This window comes from Caretta caretta, chromosome 2, assembly GCF_965140235.1.
Source record: "Caretta caretta isolate rCarCar2 chromosome 2, rCarCar1.hap1, whole genome shotgun sequence".
Classification (NCBI taxonomy): domain Eukaryota; kingdom Metazoa; phylum Chordata; order Testudines; family Cheloniidae; genus Caretta; species Caretta caretta.
In genome coordinates, this window is record NC_134207.1 from 46,178,887 (window position 1) to 46,201,300 (window position 22,414).

General features: G+C 43.0%; 1 protein-coding gene and 1 long non-coding RNA gene across 3 annotated transcripts in view; both read right to left on the minus strand.

The window, feature by feature from the left end:
* The window catches only part of NECAB1 (N-terminal EF-hand calcium binding protein 1), a 120,386-nt gene extending 98,096 nt beyond the window's left edge, over nt 1-22,290 (minus strand). Inside the window, exons 1-2 of one of the 2 annotated variants that reach the window (XR_012666924.1) lie at nt 21,697-22,290; nt 13,603-13,627 (exon numbers count right to left, since the gene is read on the minus strand). Coding sequence is in view for 1 of the 2 variants with exons in the window: in XM_048841183.2 (XP_048697140.1) it covers nt 13,603-13,627; nt 21,697-21,795 (124 nt within the window). In the remaining variant the exon portion in view is untranslated. The remainder of the gene's footprint in view (nt 1-13,602; nt 13,628-21,696) is intronic. The other variant, XM_048841183.2, reaches the window with a different exon arrangement.
* Nucleotides 10,994-13,587, minus strand: LOC142070976 (uncharacterized). The gene is made up of 2 exons (XR_012666926.1): nt 13,337-13,587; nt 10,994-12,215 (listed from the first exon to the last, which is right to left on the minus strand). It is a non-coding gene; the product is annotated as an uncharacterized LOC142070976 (long non-coding RNA).
* Nucleotides 22,291-22,414: the final 124 nt, after the last annotated feature.

Consider the following 22,414-nt stretch of genomic DNA (forward strand, 5'->3'; position numbering starts at 1 on the left):
AACCTCTGTTTGCCAGAAGCTGGGAATGGGCAACAGGGGATGGATCACTTGATGATTCCTTGTTCTGTTCATTCCCTCTGAAGCACCTGGCATTGGCGACTGTTGGAAGACAGGATACTGGGCTAGATGGACCTTTAGGTCTGACCAGTATGGCTGTTCTTATGTTTGTAAGCTTTCCAGCTTACACAGAGCTCTTCTTCAGGCCTGCCTATCTCTCCAACAGAAACTGGTCCAATAAAAGATATTATCTCACCTACCTTGTCTGTCTCAACTTTTCTGAAGTCATTCCTTCCCTAGACAAATCTAAGTTACACCAAACTCCAGTATCATTTGCCGCGGGAACATGGCCTCAAATTGTTTTGCAAGCCTTGCTTTTTCATGCCTTCTCCAGTGTCTTTCATAAACATGATTTATTTAACTTCCAGCCACAGCTCCCTGTCTGCCTTGGAGTCAGAATACTGCTATATATCATATGCGGATGGATGAAAGAAGGAGCTATACACTGTATCTTCCATTCTAGCACATGGGCACTTATGATACATTTTCACAAGTGTTTTCATTTTGTCTATTGTAGAAGCTTTCCTTCAAACTCCTACACTTTAGTTAATTAAAACTCACATCTCTGTGAGGCTATGCCCATCTTGCAAGAGATCAGTGAGACAGATAGGTTAAGTGACTTCCCCACAGTGAGTCAGCAATAGAACCAAGACTAGAGCCTAGGAGACATAGCTGTTAGTAAGTTGCTCTAACAGTTAGCAGCTCCCACATGGGAAATCCACGTGCAGGGGAACTATATTGTTTTCTTGAGCTCAAAGACAACCCCTGTGATAAAAAAAAATACACAAAAATATTGGGCATATGGTGCATCCAAATGTCTTTCTCCAAATGAGACAGGTGTACACATCCAGCAAAAGGGAGCTATGGTGACCACAAGATGTGCAAAAGGCAGAGGAAAGTATGGAATTGCTACAAGATCACAGGGCAGAAGGGAGTTAACCAAACCAATTCCTCTTCCGGCCCTTTGTTTGTCTTGCCTACTCAGAATGTAAGCCCTTTCGCTCAGAAACTCTCTAACTGTATTCAGACAATACCTATAACAAGGGGGCCCTAAGCTCAGTTGGGATCTCTCAGAACTACAACTCATAATACAGCTATAGTTTCCACAAAGGAAATGTGAAACCCCCTCAGGTTTGAGAAAGAGTCAAAGGCCAGTTGCACTATTCATTCCACCTGGGTGGTAATTAGTTACTTTCTTGTCAGACAGAAGGTACCTCTCTACACTACAATAAAACACCCACAGCTGGCCCTGGCCAGCTGACTCAGACTGGTGGGGCTGGGGCTGGTGGGCTATAAAATTGCAGTGTAGATGTATGGGCTCAGGCTGGAGCCTGGACTCTGAGTCCACCAGAACCGGGAGAAGGTGGCAGAACCCCAGGAAAGGGCGGGGCCCAGGCCCCAGAGGCTAGGTGGATTCTTTAGGACTTTGGACTGCACCTGTACACTTCCTTGCCCAGAAGGGGTTTGGACTATCAGTGTCTCAGCCAGAGGACTGAGTGGGGTAATGAAGCCAGAGAGCAATGAAGATGGAAAACTCCTGCAACTTTGCACCTATACACATGAATGGGTGATGGGTGCACATGATTACAGGCAGACTTTCAGTAGTGGGGGATGTCACGTGATGCTGGGAGATCATACAGCTAAATGGAAGCCTTGAGGTGCAACCTGTCATCGTAATGGTCACTGTCCAGCATAGTATGCATTAGAGTGAGCAGATGTGGGCAAAAATTTATTCAAGCCACTAACCTAAAGTGAGAGCTCCTCATGTACAGTATAAACTAGCCAGTAAGCAGGGCTAGCTTTAGCATTTCTGACTAATTGTGTAGTGAAGAATACAAGGGCTACTATATTTCTATCATTCTAAATTAGCAAGATGCATATGCACAGTGCCATTCCATTTAATTTTGCATATTGGGAAATAGTTTTTGAAAAGCTCCATCATAGTTTAAAAAAATTATGGCACATGCACAAATGGCAGTTTTCAGCTCTCATAATGGGGCCAATCCATGACTAATTTTCAGTGAACCACCCGAAAGCTTTCCTCCTTCCTAAGCATCATCTCTCTGCCAGGTGCAAATGATTAAGCAAGGTAGGGGAGAATCAGGGCCTATGTCTTTAAATTGCTCTTTCTCAAAACTTAAAAAAAAAAAAAATGAAAAGGAGGACTTTGAAGCGCTGAAAAAGGATAAAGCGTAAAGCAACAATCTTCCATCCCCAGCGTTTAAGCTGCATCTCTTAACCTTTCTCAGCTTCAAGTCCCCATGGAATAAGAGGGAGGCATTAACTGTAATACAGGGAGACAAAAGATAGGGAGCCTTGGTTGGCAGCCAGCAGCTTATGAATGCAGAAAAGTGAGCCAGGCTGTCACAGTGATCTCAAAAGCTTTCATCGAAAAGCTGGGGTTCCTAAATTAATTTTAAATGAGTTAATTGGGCTGAAGAACAAGATGGAGGAGAATGAGAGAAACTACTGACACGTGTCTCCAGCCCCGGAGAGCATTCAGCTATACAGTAGAGCTTATGAAATTGAAGAGATCCAAACAAAACACTTCTTTCTGCTTTATAAGCACCAAAGGCCAGATCCTCAAAGGTACTTAGGCACCTAAGAATTTCATTGGGAGTTAGGTGCCTAACCTGCTTAAGTGCTACTGAAAATCCTACTAAGTGCCTATCTGCATCTTTAGGCCCTAGGTGCCAAGTTCACTTTTAGGGCAGAACTGAATGTAACTCGAAATTCAGCTTAAATACAGGCCCATAATTAGACCTGACCCATCCTTCAAATCTGCTATGCAATATGCCCTTGCAGAGGCAGTCAACATGACTTATAGGACACCCAGACGAGTGAGCATATGTGCAAAAACACACTTCCATGGCCCAGCCCCACATTCTAGCTACAGAGGGCTTGTACAAAATTGCCCTAGGCTGCCTCTTTTCCTTCATTTGACAGAGAGGTGTCGTGGGCATAGAACTATCAGCAATGGATTCAAACATGACATGGACAACTTCAACGATTTAAAATAATTTTCTCTGTCTCTCTTACTTTTGCCTGATTTGACTTAGTGGGTGAAGGGCTGGAAAGCTGGCCAGGATGCAAGGAAATGAAAGAAAAACGTAAAGTGTGAAGAACTGCAAACAGCACATCAGCTGAAAAAATACTGATGAAGAGTGCAGAGGAGATGTCAAGTAATGAATTTTAATGTGCTACAGAACAATAAATGTTTGTCTACTGCATTCAAGGCACTAGAAATAAAAAAGATACAGATCCTTAACCAGCCTGGCAAATGCACTGTGCTTTAATACAGATTGTCTTTTTGGATAGATATAAGTAGTAGTATGCTCATTTCACAGATGGAGAAGCTACTTTACATAAGCAGACCCAAGATCACACAACATGTCAGTGGCATAGCTGGAAAGAGAACTCGGAAGCTCTGGCTTGCAGTCCCCAACAATAATCATAGTTTTTTGGTAGCATGATTAATAGATTTTAAGGCTGTAAGTAAGTAAAGTCCATTTATTCATTGTAGCAGAATTTTTTAAATTCTTTGTGATTCTTTGCTAGCTCTGAGCGCTTTGCAGCTGACCTCCCAGTGACCTGCTGCACATTGTGGTTAGATGTTGACTGCGTGTGTGTTTATTTGGTGTGCTGTCCCAGCTCTGCGCAGATAATAGAGATAGCAGACCTCAGTTAAACTGCCCAATAAATTCACAGACTCAGTTTTCAGCGAAGGCACCCAGCCAGGTTTATTGTCGATGAAGCACGATAATAGCACCCAGCAGACTCTACGAGGATACTAAGACATGTATGCTCGTGACAATGGACACAGCTCACTCAGTGGTGGGACTTTCCATTCCCCCCTCGGCTGGCCAAAGACACTCCCTCTGAGATACATCTTTATACACCGATACAAACAAGTTGCGTATTACCCCTGACGTATTAGGGTGCCACCCATTGCCTTGTATATGTGTTTTTGCAATATTAGCCCCATGTTTGCCAAATTCTGTGAGCAGGACCTGCCTCTTGCTCACAACCTGACTTTGCTTCATATTGGTGTTGTATCAACCAGGCAAGGTACTAACAAGCTTCAACAGGACTTTATTTTCAAAGTGGAAACCTGTTTACCAAGCTGCTGCTGCACCCTCTGGAGCTTTCTCCCAGCCTCTCAACTCCTCCCCCCTCCTTCCTGTTTCCTGTCCTTTCAGACTCCCAACAGCCAGTGCTCCCAATTCTAATAATTACACGTAACATCTAAACACCACAACTGGCAAAGTTTTAACCGCTACTTTAGTTCAGGCCTCAGGACTCATACCAGGCCTCTAATACCAGGGCTTATGTCTCAGGCTCTCTTCCTACTACACATACCATCTATCCCTCTCCTTACTGGCTGTCCCCTACTATGATGACCAGTTGCTATTCCTTCCATGATAACTTTCTTGAGATTATTTCCATCTGTGCACCTGATGTGACCAAAGCACATAAATTTGCACCTGTTGCTTTCTGACAGCAGGATCTGTTTCTCTTCAATAATATTTCTAACATAAGCATTCCATCTTCTTTTCTATCCAGGAGATATGCAACAGTTTTCCCCAGCACCAGTTTTCCCCAGCACCACATCTCATAAGCTTCAATTTTCTTCTTGACAGCAGCATTAATTTCCCTTGATTCACATCCAAAAGTCACTAAGGACAAAATTAAGTTTTCTTCAATCAAACCGTCATACATTTTCAGATGACACGATTTTTCCAAAATTCTGTAGGTATAGGCATGTAGGTATACATCTTGCCGGGCATGAGTAAACTTGCCTATAGTTTGATTTGAGTGCCAGGTTAAACTGTAAACAAGAGAGTGTGACAGACTGTGCTGGAGATGGTATTTTCGGGCTAGTTGAGATAAGTGGGAGTACCCTGAACTGATAACCTTGAAATGTGGATAAGGTGAAGACATAAGTGATTAGTTCCTTACACAATCTTCAAAGCGATTGGTCCTTATATGATCCGTATGATGTCCAAACCAATTAAATTAAAAAAGCATAGATGTTAGTAGCTAGTAGTGTGTGACATGATTTGGAATTATGCTATTACTCTGTATCTAAACACCCGTGGCCTGACCAATGTGGGCTTAGAGCTGGTCCATGCCTAGTAAAGGAACCTGAATGATGAGCTGGAAACTAATCGAGTTTGGATCCCAGAGAACTGGATGAAGTGTTCTTCAAAAGTGGATGAGATGTTCTGGATAAGCCAAGCGCAAAAGTTTTCGGAAGGAATCCCAGCAAGGCCATGGCTGAATGAGCCATTCCTAATCTTCTTCCAATTTCTATGGAACACCCTCTTTTATTGAATATGTATGATCCCAAATAATTAAATTAATCTACTGTCTCTGTGGCTTGACCGTTAATTGTGATGTCCGCTTGCATCTTGTTTTTGTTAATTGTGTCAACATACATGCATTACATTTTCACCTCATTCAGCGATAAGCCATATTCTTCACTGACTGTTTTTACAAACTACAACATTTCTTGAATTGCTTCTGTGGTGGTAGCAAAGAGCATCATGTCCTCAGCATATCTGAGGTCAGTTAAGGGGTGTCTACCAGTGGAAATCCCAGCAACTTCCACTTTGTCAAAACCTTCCAGGGCAAGCCTCATAATAAATGTGACCAACAGCAGGGGCAGTGAGTGATTTCCACTGGGCAGGGTGTGACACAAGGGTTTATTCTGCCCTCAAACCTTTTCAACATATACACAGAATTTAGGGCCTAAGGGACCATTATGATCATAAGATCTGACCCCCTGTATGCCACAGGCCATAGAACTTCACCAAGTGATTCCTGCATCTAGAACCCAGTATTAAAGTCAGGAATTTGCAATGCTCTCAGTTTTGAGTGCTTCAAAAACATTTGACTTGTAAATCGCTATCACCATAACTAAGATTTAGTGAAAGCCACAGCCCCACAGAAGTTTCGCATGTAAACATCAGTGTTTACCATGCAAGTGAGCTGTCAATCAAAAATATCTTTAAGCATGGAAATGGAATTCAGATCTCTGGAGAATGGAACTTGTTACCAGATAGTTGACTGATCTTAACAACGATACAATTCTATCATTGTTAAGTTAATTTATTCTATGTAAATTGCGTGACATATGAATTATGAATGAAAACTCAGTGTACGTATTATGAGTCAATCATGAAGAGGTGCTGAGCAGCTACAACTCCCATTGGAGCCTGAGGGAGCTGTCGGTTCTCAGTCACTCTCTGAATTTTGTCTCATATTAAAATTATCCTGAGTCCTTTGGCAGTATACTTTTGATGAACCATTGTTTGCATTGTGTTGGAATTGGGGTGAAACCAAGACTCCCTAGCAGTCCATATGACTGACTTCATTGGAGCCAGGATTTCGCTTATTGTACTAATGTTTAAGGTAATGCTGTACACAGGAGAGCATATGAAATTATCAAACCAGATATGATGATAGTGATGCTATTTTAAGACTATTTAACAGTCTTTATAATGCACATTTAAAAACCCACATGACTGTGACAACTGTGTCATAAAAAGATTGGGATTGTAGAATGAAAACATATCAATGTGAAAACAGTAACAATTTCTGAAGGTGACTAATCAGAATGTAAGTTTTATCAAAATTTCAGTTAAGTTACTTGCTGAAAGAGAATATTTTTCAAACAGCTCAGAGCTTGCAGGAATTTAAAAAAATAAATTAGACAACAAGCTAGACTAAGAGTCAGGAGAGAGAGAGAGAGAGTGTGTGTTGATCTTGGTATTATAATATTTTATATTGGATCTGCAGGTTTTTTCCACTGGGCACTTGGTATTCAGACCATGCTCTCTTGATCCTTTGTTTTGGTCTATGCAGTTGGTTTTTATTTTTTCATCATTTAGTTGCAGTCATTCTTCATCACATGCTGAGTAGTGTTCCTATCTGTACACAAATAGAGGCATCTACATTTAACTTGTCTCTTGTAGGTCTGCCTATTGCAGCTCTTTGTTTTTATTAGATCACTGATCAGAGCTGGCCTTAATATTATTGGGTAAGGTTGTGAAAATAAATTGGGACCCAACCTCAAAATGTAACCAGATCCTGGCCATTATTGTGATTGCAGCAAGATGGTTTTGGGCATATGCCAAAACTTAACTGAATCATTTCATATAAAAGTGAGTGGGAGAATCTTTGTACTAATACCAACCTCTTGCTGCAGGAGAAGTGGAGCACATGTAGTTTGTTCTGGAGTCCATACACGGTTCCCAACATCTACAAGTTTATCAAGCTTCAATTGTCCAAAGAAGCTGGGGGCAAGAGGGGGTCCTGCTAGGTTCCCAGCCATTGTAGGGTTCAGTATGATGGCTGGGGAACTTCAGCATGTTCATCAGGATTTACAAACTTATTAATTATTGCAATGAATGTCCAGTGAGGTTGATATTTTACACATGGGAGAACTAATGCACAAAGGGTAAGTGACTTTACCAAGACCGCAGAGAGTCTGTGTCAAAATGGGGAATTAAAGTCTCTTGCTATCGAGCTGTGCATGTAGTCCACTAGACCAGATTATCCCTCAGGCCACTGGGCTGCTCTCAGTTGTGGCCAGAGGTCACAATGGGAGAGGATGTGGATGAAATGCAGACAGCCACCTGGGAGGTAGCTTGCAGAGTCCTTTGTGCCATCACTGACAGTTCAGCTGGCACTACACTCTGTTTTGAATGGGTCTGGAGCCAAGTAACTGGTTATTCAGGTCCCACAAAGCCCAGCCTCAGATGCCTTTAGGAGTGGACTAGATTAGTGACAATTTCAACCTTAGCCATTAGTTGTGTTTTCAAGGCTATCTCCACACAGACCAGGGCTGGAGGCTTTTAAAAGGTTGAGAGTACGCTTTGCATGTAGAGGTCCCCCCAAAAGGAAGAGAGCGTGTGCAGGCCTAAAAAAGTGCTCCTCTCATTACATAGCAGGCAGCCCGCAGAGAGTTGAGCCAACGTACCGGTGGTGTTCAAGCCAAGCTCTCCCACCCCCCCGAGAGAGGAAAGCAGAAACTAGCGAGTTCCCCTCTTGTTCTCTGAGCGATAGCTGTGAAAGATCTGAGGATGCTAAAGGGGAAAAGGGCAGTCAGGAGAGAGGAGGTCCCTCCTCACACTCAGTTGCAGAGAGGTGGAGAGAGAGTAGAAGCACATCAGGATGCAGGTGCTGTGCAACCAGGGGTGAAAGTAAAATGCAGATTTTACTGGTACGGGGCCGCTCTGCCCCCCCCCCCAAAAAGGGGCGAGGCCTCGGGTGGAAGGGGCGGGGCTGGGGGTCAGCATCCCCCAGCCAGTCTGTCTGTGCTCCCTGGCCCTCACTGCCCAGGGCTCCAGCGGCGATTTAAAGGGCCCGGGGCTCTGTCGGCGCAGCTGTGGTAGCGGCAGAGGCGGCCAGAGCCTTGGGCCCTTTTAAATCGTGGCCCCGGGGCAGCTACTCCTTTTGCCCCCCCCCACCATCAGCGGCCACTTTAAAGTCAGCGGTATGGGCCGGTCCTGGCGGCTACCTTTTACCAGTACGCTGTACCGGCCTGTACCCCCTTACTTTCACCCCTGTGTGCAGCATCAGGGCACAGCCCTGTGATTACTGTGTGGCACTTTGCGACTCCATTTAATGGTGAAGCAGCTCTCCAGCAATTCAAGGATGAGTGTCACTGTTCTGAGATCAAGAGGTCTGGACTCAACACCCTTAGCTCTTTCTTTCTATATTAACACAGACTGTTTGCTGGTGGATTAGTGAGGAAATAGGGAGTACGTTTGAATGTCCACTCTTATGCAAACAGGGAAGAAGTATAGCACAATTTTTGGCTCAAGGACCCATGGTCAGAAGAGGCCCCAGTGACCAGCAACTAGTACAGTGCTCACTTGATTGTGGCCATCTGACCACATGCTGCTGATGCAAGACCCTCGTTCCATGGTTCAGCCCTGTGCCCTTCAAACCATGTCAGAAGGTGAGTGAAGGGATTAGTGCAGACAGTAATGGAGTCATGTAGTTCCAGTGCAGCCAGCATGCATGGCACACACTGTTGGCTGTGGGAAGAAGGAGTGAAGATTGATTTTCAGGGAGAGATGGGGAAAGCCAAAGTTTTGTTGGTCCCCACCCAGTACGCTTTTGCTTCCCCTACAGCTGGGAGGGGAGTGAGACGACAAAAATTGTTGTTTCACAGGGAATTCTACAAATTAAAAAATAAAAAATTCTGTTTGAGAAGGGGGGGAGGAAATTGAAATTTGCTATAAAATGAAATCCTGAAAAAATTAATTGCAAGTTGATTGAAAGTTTCATTTTGATTTAGACTTTTTAAAAAATTGATATAATGTAAAATAAAAAGATCAAACAAAGTTTGTTTTGAAACAGAAAATCAAAACATTCCTTTCCCCAAAAGGTTTAAACTGAACATTTTGGCCATATAAAAAGGATTGTTTGCAATTTTTTTCTTTCCAAATGAACTTCCATCATAATGTTTAGCTTTCAATGAATTGGTGTCTGTCGGAAAATTTCCAAGCAGCTATACTCCTCCTCCTTTCCCTTAAATCACTGGCATTTCTTACTTACATGTTGTGCTCCCTCTGAGTAAGAGAATCAGGCACATGTGAGATTGCCAGGTATTAAAACGGTGTTGATCTAATCCATACTTTGCATTTATGGAGCTCACCATCAGTTATCATCAGCCCATTTTGTTATGAAAATGTGAACTACAAATATAGCTTAGTCACCTGATCTTGTTGAGAGTATGGATAATTGGTTAGAACTGGAAAAAATTAACAAAAGAGTTCAAAATTATGCAGTGGTATGCATGTTTGAAGTAGTACAGAGGCCTGTCTAACCTGGCGACTTTAGCAAAAGAAACACATCCCAGCTGAATGAAAGGTTAGAAAATACTCATGAAATTTACTCTTCTTCATATAGGAATATGACTATTTGATGGTGCAGTTTATAATTTAGAGCCATATTTAATGGTCATAAGGGTAATATAGCCATTGTAGCATTTGTGAGTGGTGGTAATTATGTTCTTATTTAACAGCAAGATTTCCATGCTCTTTGATCTCTCATTTCAATTTGTTTTTAGAAGAAGTCATGTATTGTCCTTTGGGGTATTCTATATTATCCAAGGCTAGATTACAACATTTTCTACCAAGGAGTTGTGCTATTTCAGAATCTATTGAGTAGTTACCTAGCACGAGTAAATACTACCGTTCTGTGAACAAAATCCTGTCTTTAGTTTCGGGAGCTGTATTAGGGCGGCTTGTGGGGTAAGGTGGAACAGAGCAGTGACAGTGAGAGCGACAGCCATGCATTCTGCACAATATACACTTTGCAGTTGCATGGCAGGATGGCTTGGAGTAAGCTGGCACAGTGTGCTGCCAAACTCATTTTAGTTCTCATTTGATCAGGAGCAGCACGTGTCCCTGGCTAGCTCATTCGACTGACTACATCATAGGGGCTAGCAGGAGGGCAAGACATGTCTCCTATCTGGTGGACGTGGGAAGTGGACCAGTGGCTGAGTGTTCCACCTACTCTTCTCTTGAATTCTAGAGAGAGATCATGTCCTGCTGCTTTGCTAGGGACGGGGAAGGGAAGATGCTCCTTGTGCCTTCTTGCTTCCCAGAAAGCTAGTTCAGGACAGGGCAGGCTCTAGCCTGTAGTGGAGAAGTCAGTTCCCAGAATTGGTCATGGGTAATACCTGGTTCATGAAATATCCTAGATGAATTCTTGATGCATTTCCCATCTGATTGAGACTGGAATGTTCTCTCTCTTCGGGTTTAAACACTGACCTTTCATTAATAGTATTTTTAGGGCAATACATTCAATCGGGACACTTGCATTTGAAATACCTAGATTAGTTTTCCTTCTACTAGTTAAGCTGTAACTAATAAGGTTGCTTAATATCTAACAGACATATATTTCTTAAGTGTCAGGATACAGTTCTGATATTTTAATTTCTCACTGAAGGTAATGTAAAAGATTGCTATGATTTCAAAACAGCACTACCTTAACAATATGTACAAGAACTTACATACATTACTGCAACAAACATGATTTGCTAATATAACAGTAAATCAATATTCGGTTTCCCACCATACTGAACAGATGTCATTTACAATGCAAAGCACCCAGTTCACAAAAAAATATTTTGAAACATTTGCTGACAACAGCTTAAACATGCTATATATATGTGGCCAGCCTTCTAATATCTGACTTCCTCAAACAGAGGTTATCTCATGGCAAACACATCTCTTAGAAACACATCTGATCACTTTTAGAGTACATCTACATTAGAGCAGGATGGTGTAAATTCCAGCTTGCATACACTTACCTGAGCTAATTCCATTTGAGCTAGCATGCTAAAAATAGCAGTGTAGTTGGAGTAACGTGGGTGAAGGCATAGGCTAGCTGGCTGAGTATGAAGCTGGGAGTCCAGGCAGTTACATACTTGGGCAGCTAGCCCAAGCTGCTGCCCATGCAGCCCTGGCTAGCTCAAATGGAATTAGCTCAGATAAGTGTATGCAAGCTGGGACTTACACCATCCAGCTCAAATGTAGACATACCCTTAATGTGGCATGAGCATTTACTCTGCTAAATCACAAAAGAATGGAAGTATGTTAGGTTTGTTGGTATTCAGGAGTTGAGCAAACATTGACACAAGCAGTTTCAGTTTCTGATTTGTTGAGTGATGTTAATACAACTAACGTGGTTGAATTATCACCTTAGAATCAGGGTGTTCTTTCCCATGAGTTTCTCCTTGCTGTAGTGAGATCAAGGGTTGTGAATTTCAAAGACAAATTGCCTTTAGGCTGACATGCCATTGGACTATGCTGGGCTAATCAGGTTTGTCACTGACTGGGGATTACTTCCCCCCTATTTGAATTAACAGAGTATGGTCAATGAATTAAGGGGGCAATGCTATTCTCTCACTGTGGGAGTGGAGGATCTTGGCTGTCATAGAACCAGCTGGTTCCACTGTGCATTGGGGTTGGGGGGTATGGTTCCAAAGGACAGGAGACAGATCCTCAGCTGGTGTAAATGGTCACAGCTCCACTGACATCAATGGTGCTCTGACAATTTATAGCAGATGGATATATGGCCCCAGATGTTTTCATCCTATATGGTCCACAATCAGCAGATCTCCATTAGACTGAGCTCTACAAATTGAAAAACAGTGAGAGCTGTTGTATTGGAATATAGCATTTACAAAGACCTTCACACTCCCCTCCCACCCCCAGCCCTTAAATGTGCCAAGATACTATCTGCAAGGTTTATTTTTATCTATCTTAGGTACTTACAGGGTCCCCATTACCACATGTATTTATCCTCACAACATCCCTGAGAGGTAGGGAAGTGCTATTAGCCTCATTTTACTGATGGAAAACTGAGGCACAGAGCTACTAAAAGCAGGGGACTGGACTAGATGACCTCTCAAGGTCCCTTCCAGTCCTACAATTCTGTGACTTACCCCAGCCACGCAGCATTCTGTGATGGAACAAGGAGCTGAACTTGGGTTAAAACTAGAGCCTGATCCCACAACAATTATACTTGTATTTACAAGCACACTGGTTTCCCTTGTGATGGTCCTCATAATGCAGGGGGACTGCATGTGTGTGTCAGGGCTTCCAGTATTTCATTCTAAACTTACTGTATTTTACATAATAGAAAATCATCAGTCCATGCTAATATACCAAGAAGTTTTGTATGACTATGAATTACACATAAATTACATTCAAGGCATTCATCCTGCCTTCTAACACATGGACAGACAAACAAATATCTGAAAATGTGGGAGGAAAACAAATTTGATTTGAGGAAATATATTTAAGTATTTTAAAATAGTAGAAATTGAGCTATTAGTAATATTTAATTGGCATTTGTAAACACAGTTACTAATAATACATATGCATGCAACGAACAAAGATGCTAGTAGAATCCCTAAGCCAAATTTTGCCTTTGGGTGCATGTGCACTTAATTCACTGAGCCAAATACTGCAGTCTTTACTCAAGCAAAACTATTGACATCAATGGGAGTTTACCCTGAGAAAGTAAAATTTGGCCCAATAGATTCTGTGTGCACATAGCCAAAGGTAGCATGTGTCCCCACATGCACAGACAGTTATTCTTAATAAGAGTCTGCCTGCTGTATGTAAAAGAACAATTGGTAATTAGCTTATAAAATTAATTGGTATTCAAAATGGCAACCAGTTTTACCACCTGAATGTAGCTGCTACACTCTAAGGCCTGCAATCAGATCCACCTGGACAGACCCTAATACCTGTGTATAGTTCCATCCTCTTCAATGGGACTCCATGCAAGCACAAGAGTCAGCCCATAGAGATCCAACTGCCAGATCAGGAAAGAAAATCATAAGCATCAAACATCATGTCTCTGACTTCTAGAGTGACAACTACTATACTAATAAAAGCTGGTTTTCATTTGAATGTGTTCAGTGCCACCTAGTTTATCAAGCATTAAAACACAGGTTTGGGTCTGATAGATTTTTCTGAAGAGAAAAAAAGAGTCAGAAGTGACTGGTCTTACCATTTTTGTCTGCTCTTCTCAATATCTAAATAGAAAAAGAGAGAAAGGAATCACTTTCTGTATACAGGTGTCAGAGTAGCAGCCGTGTTAGTCTGTATTCTCAAAAAGAAAAGGAGGACTTGTGGCACCTTAGAGACTAACAAATTTATTTGAGCATAAGCTTTCGTGAGCTACAGCTCACTTCATCAGATGCATCCGATGAAGTGAGCTGTAGCTCACGAAAGCTTCTGCTCAAATAAACTTCTGTATACACTGTATGACATGCAGATTTTAAACAATGAGCATTTGCCTTTTTTTTTTGTTCCATCATCATATTTTCACAATGCGGTAGCAAGAGAAGCCCCAAGTTTGCTTTTGTCCCTCTCTCACAGTGAGCTTTCTTTAACTCCAGTGCTGTGCACTCATAAAACCAGGGCCCTAGTAATTATTTGTGTTTGTTTATATATATCTATAATATTGCTGACAAGCACTGGACACATCTACAGAGTTATACATATATATCACTGCAGTAATACAAACACTTGTCAGCAATTAAAATGTCTAAACCTGAAAGGGAAAATAAAATCTCTGCTCTGAAGGGGTTATAATCTCATCCACAAACAAACTTGCATTGAAATAACTCAATTGGTTTTCATTTGTGATTGCAGTGCAAGTCTGTATGTGAACACTCATTTCCAAATACAAGTATCCTATGTCAATTTAACTTGATTTGGTACCTGTAAAGTAAAAAGCACCCAGACTTGCACCAGAATTTCTAGAAGTGTGAATTAAAACCAATTTAATTATTTTGGTGCAAGTTTCTATGTAGATCAGTCCTAAAGGTACAAGGGGTGGTACAAACAATGGACAGGGTGTGGATATTAGAGTGCAGTCAATCCAGGACCCATGGGTTGTTAAGTGATTTAAAGGAGCAGAGAGAGACTGTGTAATGGAATGTTAAACTGTATTATACTATTCAGCCACTAGGTGACATTGTGTAAAATACCTCATTTAGAACACCCCCATCCATACCTGGCAGAGCATTAAAGGATCTAAAAGTGAACATGTCTGGTATGTATAGGCAAGCTCTGTAGCGAGTCCATATCTGGTACAGAAGAACATGACATGGTGTCAGGAGTAAACTAAGAACCAAAACAGAAAGAAAACAACAACAAAGGTTGCAGGCAAAAGAAACAGCAACAAAGGTTGCAGGATCTCATCAACATTCCATTCGTCATTGCCTGAGAAAATTCTGCTTTGATAAACCTTCAGAATGAACAGACTGGAAACAAGATTTTGCAAGATTTTGCATTATTAACAAGCTACACAAAGAAACTGGAGATACACAGGTATCATCTTTAATATATGGTATGGGGAAGCAAGCACAGCATATTTTAAAATCATTTGACTTTACTGAATACAGTCACAAAGATGACTATGAAAGGGTTCTGGCTATGTTTGATGAATACTTTATACCTCAGAGAAATGTGGTTTATGAAAGAAGCATGTTTTCATTAGAGAATTCAATTTCATCAGAGAACCAGGGGAAAATGATGAATCTTTTATAAGAGCTCTGCATGTATTGGATAAAAATTGTGATTTCGGGGAATGGAAAACATGAAAATATCAGACAAGCTGGTTATTGGGTTAACAGATAAAAATCTTTCACAACAGCTACAACTGAAGAGAGTTAGCCCTAACCACAGCTATACAGATAGCAAAACAGTCAGAATTAGTTAAACAACAGAACAAAAGGCAGAAGCAACCTGAAAAACCTGAGCCTAGCCTAGAAGCTATAAACAGACATTTTATCATTATCATAAAACCCCTAAGGCAGGAAGAGAGAATTCCCAGGCTAAGAGGGACAAATTCCAGCCTACATGCACAAGGTGTGGAAAAAGTCATATCCTAAGATATGATGCACATCCAGCCAGAGGTGCGCCGTGTAATACTTGGACATATGGACAGTTTGCAGCTCTTTGCTGCACCAAAGCAATAAGGGAGTTAACTCATATTACAGACAGACAATCAAGAGTCATTGTTTCTGGCATCTGTCACTTGTGATGACACAGAGCCTGCCTGGAGAGTGAAATTGAGTATTTTTGGCAGGACTACTGACTTTTACATTGACTCAGGAGCTGAGGTCATACTCATCCCACCTTCAACCCCTTTCAGAAACAAAGTTACTTGACACAGCTCTGACTACCCTGGAGGTATTCTGAAGTGCAAGTCCACTTCACCACCAGAACAACTTACAAAGACAAAAGCTATGCGTTCGGAGTGTATGTGACCAAACACCAGAAACCTTCTCAGCCACAGTATGGCACCCATGATGGGCCTAGAGAGAAAGGAGGACGAACTCAGTGGACAATTTGATGATATGACTTTTGAAAGGAGATCCTGTACAAATAAACATAAGAGACAATGCTGGATCATACAATGTACAAACACCTCGACCAGAGAGATCTTGGAAGAGACTTGCTGCAGATTTAGGCAAATTCAGAAGACATCATTACCTGGTTGTCATGGACTATTTTTCCTGATATATAGAAATAGTGAACTTGAAAGACATAACATGATGCAGTGGTATCGAGAAACTGAAGTGCACTTTTGCTCACTTTGATATTCCAGAACAACTAGTGATGGACAGGGGACCACAATTCACTGCAGCAGAATTTAAGTCATTCTGAACAAAATACGATTTTGATCATATTACTTGGAGCTCTCAAGCAAACAGAGAGGCTGAGAGAGCTCTACAGACAGCCAAGAAAATCTTATAGCAGGAAGATCCATTCCTTGCTCTTCTAAACTACAGATCAAAAAATAAAGCAGCTACTGAATATAGTCCAGCACAGCTCCTGATGGGAAGACAACTCAGAACAATCGAATGAACGACAAGGATGAATACATCTGGGGTGTACAAGCAAGCGCTGTAGTCAGTCCATATCTAGTACAGAAGAACTTGACAAGATCCTTCGGGAATGCGGCTGGGAGGCTGCTGCAAACATAAGAGACTGTGAATAAAGACAAAGGGTTAAGACTGGGCAAGGGAGCCAAAGGGAGCACTCCGCAGAGAACGTTTAGTGGCGCAAAGGGATCAGACTGGGTTCAGGAGGCAGTGAGATCAGATATGTGGGAACAAGTTTGTGCATTGCTTTGAAAGTGGGGGGAAGCTTGAACTGGCTGTGGACGAAAAGGAAAAAAAACGAGTGCAGAGATGTAAGAATGGGGAAAGCAAGGTCAGGAAAATGGCAGAGGAAGATGCTGTTGCCAGCTGTGTTCTGGATGGACTAAAGTAGGGGGAGAGGCCAGGAAGACGGAGACTATGGCAGGAATTAAATAAAGAAAAATACATTTCAAAAGGGAACTGCTACCATGGTTTGTTGTGGGGAGAAGAGATACAAAATTGAAACGTGCGGAGTTTGTATCATGACTTTTACTAAGAGATCTAAATTCTCATCTACAGATGGTAGAGGCCTGTATTTACCCCACACTGCAAACAGTGCATGTCCCAGAAGCTGTCTAAATAATCAGGTTGAAATGTTGGACTCATCACTCAAAGCCTGATTTGGGGACCTAGATGGAAGATAAGCAGATGGATTCTTCCAGCCCTCCTGCCATTTTGAAGGAAGAAAACAAGTAACGTGAACATCTGGGATGAACTGTAGTCTGTTTGTGGCCCTCCCCACACCCGCCCCATGCAAAATTTTGGGCCAGTGGCTCTGTGCTATGCTCAGCATTCCCCCCTGCCCCCAGCCAGCCCACTCACAAGTCTGTTTCTGAGTATCTTGGAGAATGACACTCTGGAGCAGTGCTCCATGATGCATGGGTGTTGGGAATCCTCCCTCCATAGGATGCTTCCGTCCCAGCACAGTGGTTTTTATTGCCATTTAAGGCCTTGTACCTACCCGAAGGCCGGCCAAGATAGAAACTTGTTCCTATTGGGATCCGAGGCAACCAGTCAGATAACAGCTGAGCATTATTAATAGGTTGCCACAACATAGAAATGGAAAGCTTCATCTGAACAGAAGTTTCTACAGAAATATGTAGGCACACAGAATGGGCAACATTTTCCAAATGGGTGTGAGTACTTACGATAAGTCAAGGCGAGAGGTTTGCTTTCTAAGCCAGTTAGAACACAGCAGATCAGTAATGGTGCAGCTAAGAAGCTAGCTAGGATTAGTTTAAATAAATCACCTATAGTAGCATTACTTTATAGTCTTTATTAGAGATTGGACTAACTGAAAACCCAAGACCCAGCCACCCCTGAAATTTGAGCGTCCTAGCCCTCTGTGTGATTGCTTTGCCTGACTGTATGTTGTTTGACCTGGGAACAAAGCTTAAAAAAATAAGACACAGATCCAGATCCAGGACTCCCTTCATAAACTCAGATCTGAACTTTGGGATGTTCAAAATCTAGATTCAGGTCCATTCTGAACTAAATTTAGTGGCTTTAATTAATCTCTAGTTAGTACCTCTGAACAAAGGGGACTTTGCAACTCAGCTCTCAATAGCACGATTGGGCTGCTCAGTTCCTGATTTTTTATTTTATTTTTTTTTAACAATTCGCTGGAAACACTTTACTAACACCCAATTGCTAAAGTCTGAGGATCTTAAGCTTAAGAAAGTACTATTGAAAATCAAAAATGCAGGAGGACAAAGGACCATCTGGAGCCTTGTCAGAACAGTTTTACACTCGGTAATGTTCTTTTAATAGCTAAAATACAACACAAGGGTCCTAGCTGATATTGTGGGGTTTTTTTTTTCATTTGGCAATCAGTATTAGTTTTTCTTCTGTGTTTTCACATGGAGCAAACATCAAAATGTTTCTCCATTTTGCCTGCTTCCTTGTTTGTGCACCAGCAACAGCGATGTCTGTAAGAATGTGCATTGTACTGGAATTAGTAGCTGTTAGTTAATATCAGTTGTAGAGACAGCAAGAGAGCTCACAGTTGTTTTGATTCCTTTTTTAATGCCAAAGGACAGAGAGAGAGAGAGCGACAGAGAGAGTTGTGAATTTAAAAAATAGATATGTTGAGATCTAGAGCTAATTACTAGGGCTGGCTATGCAAGATTCTACCTGATTCAAAGAGGATAGCATGTAGCCCCCAAAGGGGAGGCAAATCCATAGTGGCAAGTGCAGAAATCCTGCTTCTTGAAGCAAAGGTGCATGGATTGAATTGCCTGCTGGGAGAGCCTGGGTAAGCATGGCTAATGGGTGGAATACTGAGAAAATAAGTGGGATGTACCCAACACAGAGCAAGTGGCACAACCTAGATAAATAGCCCTGAGCAATAATGGCGTATGCACAATACCACCGTCTGGGTGGTACAGCTACCACACGAACCAGAGACATCCAGGTCACTAGCAGTTGGTGCAATGTCCCGTTCTCAGCCTCCATGCAAGTGATTATATTTCACTCAGCATTACATTAAAGTATTGGAGGCACCCGAAGGCAGGCAGAAGATTGGGAGCCCAACTATCATTTACTTACCTTCCTCATTAGGGTGTTGTGAACAGGAGAAACTTTAACTTTGTATAGCTGCTTGAAGATGAAAGTGCTATATAAATGTTAAGCATCATTATTGGGATGTTACCAGTCGGCAGCAGTCAGTTAAAAGAGGAGAACACAGCCCAATCTACCCCAGCATCAACACACAGGAACATGATGCTTGGCTGGATACACGATTACTTTTGTTGGAATTGCAGCCACATAGATATAGGGAGAATTCAGAAATCTATTACGGCATCCAAACACCGATGTATTTCGGTGGCAATGTATTGACATCAAAGGCAGTCATGCGCCGTATTGTGAGTACACAGGAACAAAATGTAGGTAATGTTCACTGTGTTGCAATCATACTTGGCTAGTGTACAGCTTAAGATCCAGCTTACCTGCCCCCCACCTCCCTTTAGAGGGGATACTTTGGTGCTCTTTTTAGGGCCAAACCTTCTGCTACTTATGTGTTGGTGAATCTTTGTGAGATCACTCAGAGAGGATATTCCCCAATTTAGGATGCTGTTACCTTTAGCTGTAGGCTCCACTCAAACTCTTATCCCTTTTTTTCTTGCAAACCTGTGATTCCACCTCTTTGTAATGCATGTGCAGAACTCCCTTTTGCTTTAAGGAGAGTTATGCACACACACCAAGGGAAGAATAAATCTTGTAGGATCAAAGTGATATATCCAGAAGCAGCATTTTTATTATGTTTACAGGCCATAAATATATATAAATATAATAAAATGCAATAAAAGGTAGACGTCTCTTAAATGATTACAGGAGGGGCTTATAAAAATCATTAAAAGTAGCAGTGGTTTTTACTGAATGCTCAGTAAAATTGTTGGGAAACTTCTGGGAATTTTAATGTGGTCACTTCAGAGGTGTTTATAGATGTAGGGCCCTTAGTACAAGTTTCATTGTTGATGAATATAGATGGGTGGGCCTGCACACATGGTTACAAACTTATATTGTGCTTTGTATTTTGAAGGACTCAGACTTTGGGGTAATGTAGTGTGGATCTATGGAGCTTGTTGAATCAAAAACATAAATGCACAGACTGATTCAATCCTGCAAACTTTGCCTATACAATACTAAGACCTACAGAGGGGCTACATTCTTTGTTAATGTCGTTACACTCAATCCCACAGCATGTGTAGACAATGTATATGGGCTCAGTCTTGTGCAAGGTGCTGAGCACTTGGTGGCTGATCCAGCACGTAACCAAATGCTCACCTTTGAGCACGCCCATAGTCCTGCTGAATTCAAGTGAGACTCGTGCTCAAGTGCTTTTCTGGATGAGGGCCAGAATGCTTGGCCGAATCCTGCAGGGCGAGGAGCAACTCCTGAAAAGGTCTGAGGTGCTGAGTGCTACCTTCAGCAGTGGGAACTGAGGGTGCTTAGTCTCCTGACGATGGCAATCAGCACATTGTAGGTTAGTTTCTAAATACCCTCCGTTCCTCTAGAGTCTACTGGGAATTGAGGGGCCCCTTTGCTTTCAGGAGATACTCAGCACCCTGCTGGATTTGTCCTTCTTGATGATAAGAAATACAAGTAGCAGACAGTAAATTCCTGAAAGTTAAATTATTTTTGGCTCAGCTGTAAATTCAACAGAGGTATGGCTGTGACTCTCCCCTGACAGCTTCTTCACATCCAGACCTGATCTATAATCTACTGTCATCTGTGTATGTTATTCATTTTCTAACACAAATATGTGATGTTTAAAAATTCATTTAGAGTCCTATAAATAAAAGCAGACCAGGTCCCAGATCCTAAACACGTTTTGTCTATAAGCAATGCTCTAAATTGTTATTTTTTTAAAAGTAATATGGTCAAACCAGGAAAAGAATATAAAGAGTTGACTGATCCAGAGGCAAAGCAAGACCGTGGTACATTTTAGATTTCGGCTTTGACCATTTTTCCCTTTAAAAAGACAATTTCATCTGTTCCTCGTTGGGAGAGCTTTTAATGCCACCTTGGTTTAGGGGGCATTTCTAACCAGTCTAGCCGAACTTGCATTATCAAGGTGCTCATATATATCTATGATCCTAATGTGCCATAAGCATCTTTTGCTGCAACACTATTTTAACTGGTATGCCACGCTTCTGATGACTATAATTGTTTGTTGATAAAAAAAATTAAGCTCTATATTAACAAGAGGGTTTGAGAATGCACATTCTCAAATGCACGGTATTCAGAAGAGAGGGCTAGTGTAGTTCTTCCTTAAAAACACCTTGGTATGCGCCTTCGAAACTTCCCATCACCTGGACCCTGGCTCGGGGCAAATCGCTGGGAAATCCATTGAACGCCCAAGGAAACCGCTGCGAGGGATTTTTGCTCTGGTGCCCGGCCACGGGTTGTTTTCTCAGCCTCTCTCCCGGCAGGACGCGATATCTAGCTGTGGTTACCTGCGGACGTGGGCACACTGCAGCCGGCTGCGAGGACGCGCCAGAGCCTGACTCCCGCGTACGCTTGTTTTCACTCTCCCAAGAACTCGCCCCTCCAGCTCTGCTGCCGCGCCAGGCGGGCTGCGTCCCGCTCAGCCCCACACCCCGGCTGCCCCCCGCCCTGAGCCCGCCCCTAGCGAGCCTGGCCGAGCCAGGCCGCCCCGGACTTACATCGAGGAAGATCGACATCCCTTTGGTGAGCGGCAGGGCCGGGCTGAGCCCCTCGGAGGAATTGGTTGAGGAGGGGGACATCTCCTGACCGTCCTCCATGCCTTCTGCCGGGGAGCGGGGGCGCTGCGGCCGGAGTGGGCTGGGGCTCGGCTCCTGGAGAGACGCCGCTGCTGGAGGCTGCTCACGCTGGGCTCTGGCCGGGGCCCCCTCCCCGCGCTCCTCCCTTTGCTGATGGCGCTACAGCCCGTGTCAGTTTCATGGAGTCACATTGCAACGCGATCGCTCCCCAGGGACCAGCCCCGCGGGGTGGGCAGATCCCGCCGCCTTGTCTCCTTGCAGCCGGGGGGCAAAACTCCTCCGCTCCCCCCTGGCCCGAGCCGCGATCGCCAAATTACCAGGGGCTGGTGCGCGAAACAACAGCCCCTTCCCACGCGGGCTGCTGATGTGGCTCAGGGACTGGCCACCTTGAAACCATCCTCCAGGGATGGTGAGTTTTAGCCCAGAGGAGATGTGCTCCCCTGGGCGCGCGCTCTCTGCACCCCTTTGTGCGTCTGCACGGGCGGGGAGATCAGCCTGCATGGGCCTAAATCAGCCATTCAACTGAATGTCTAAACCCATCGCACCTATTAATTTACTCCGTCTATTACTCGGAAGGATGGGGGCTGAGGCGGCCAGGAAACACACTGGGACATGACTGATCACCACTATTGCAAAGCGG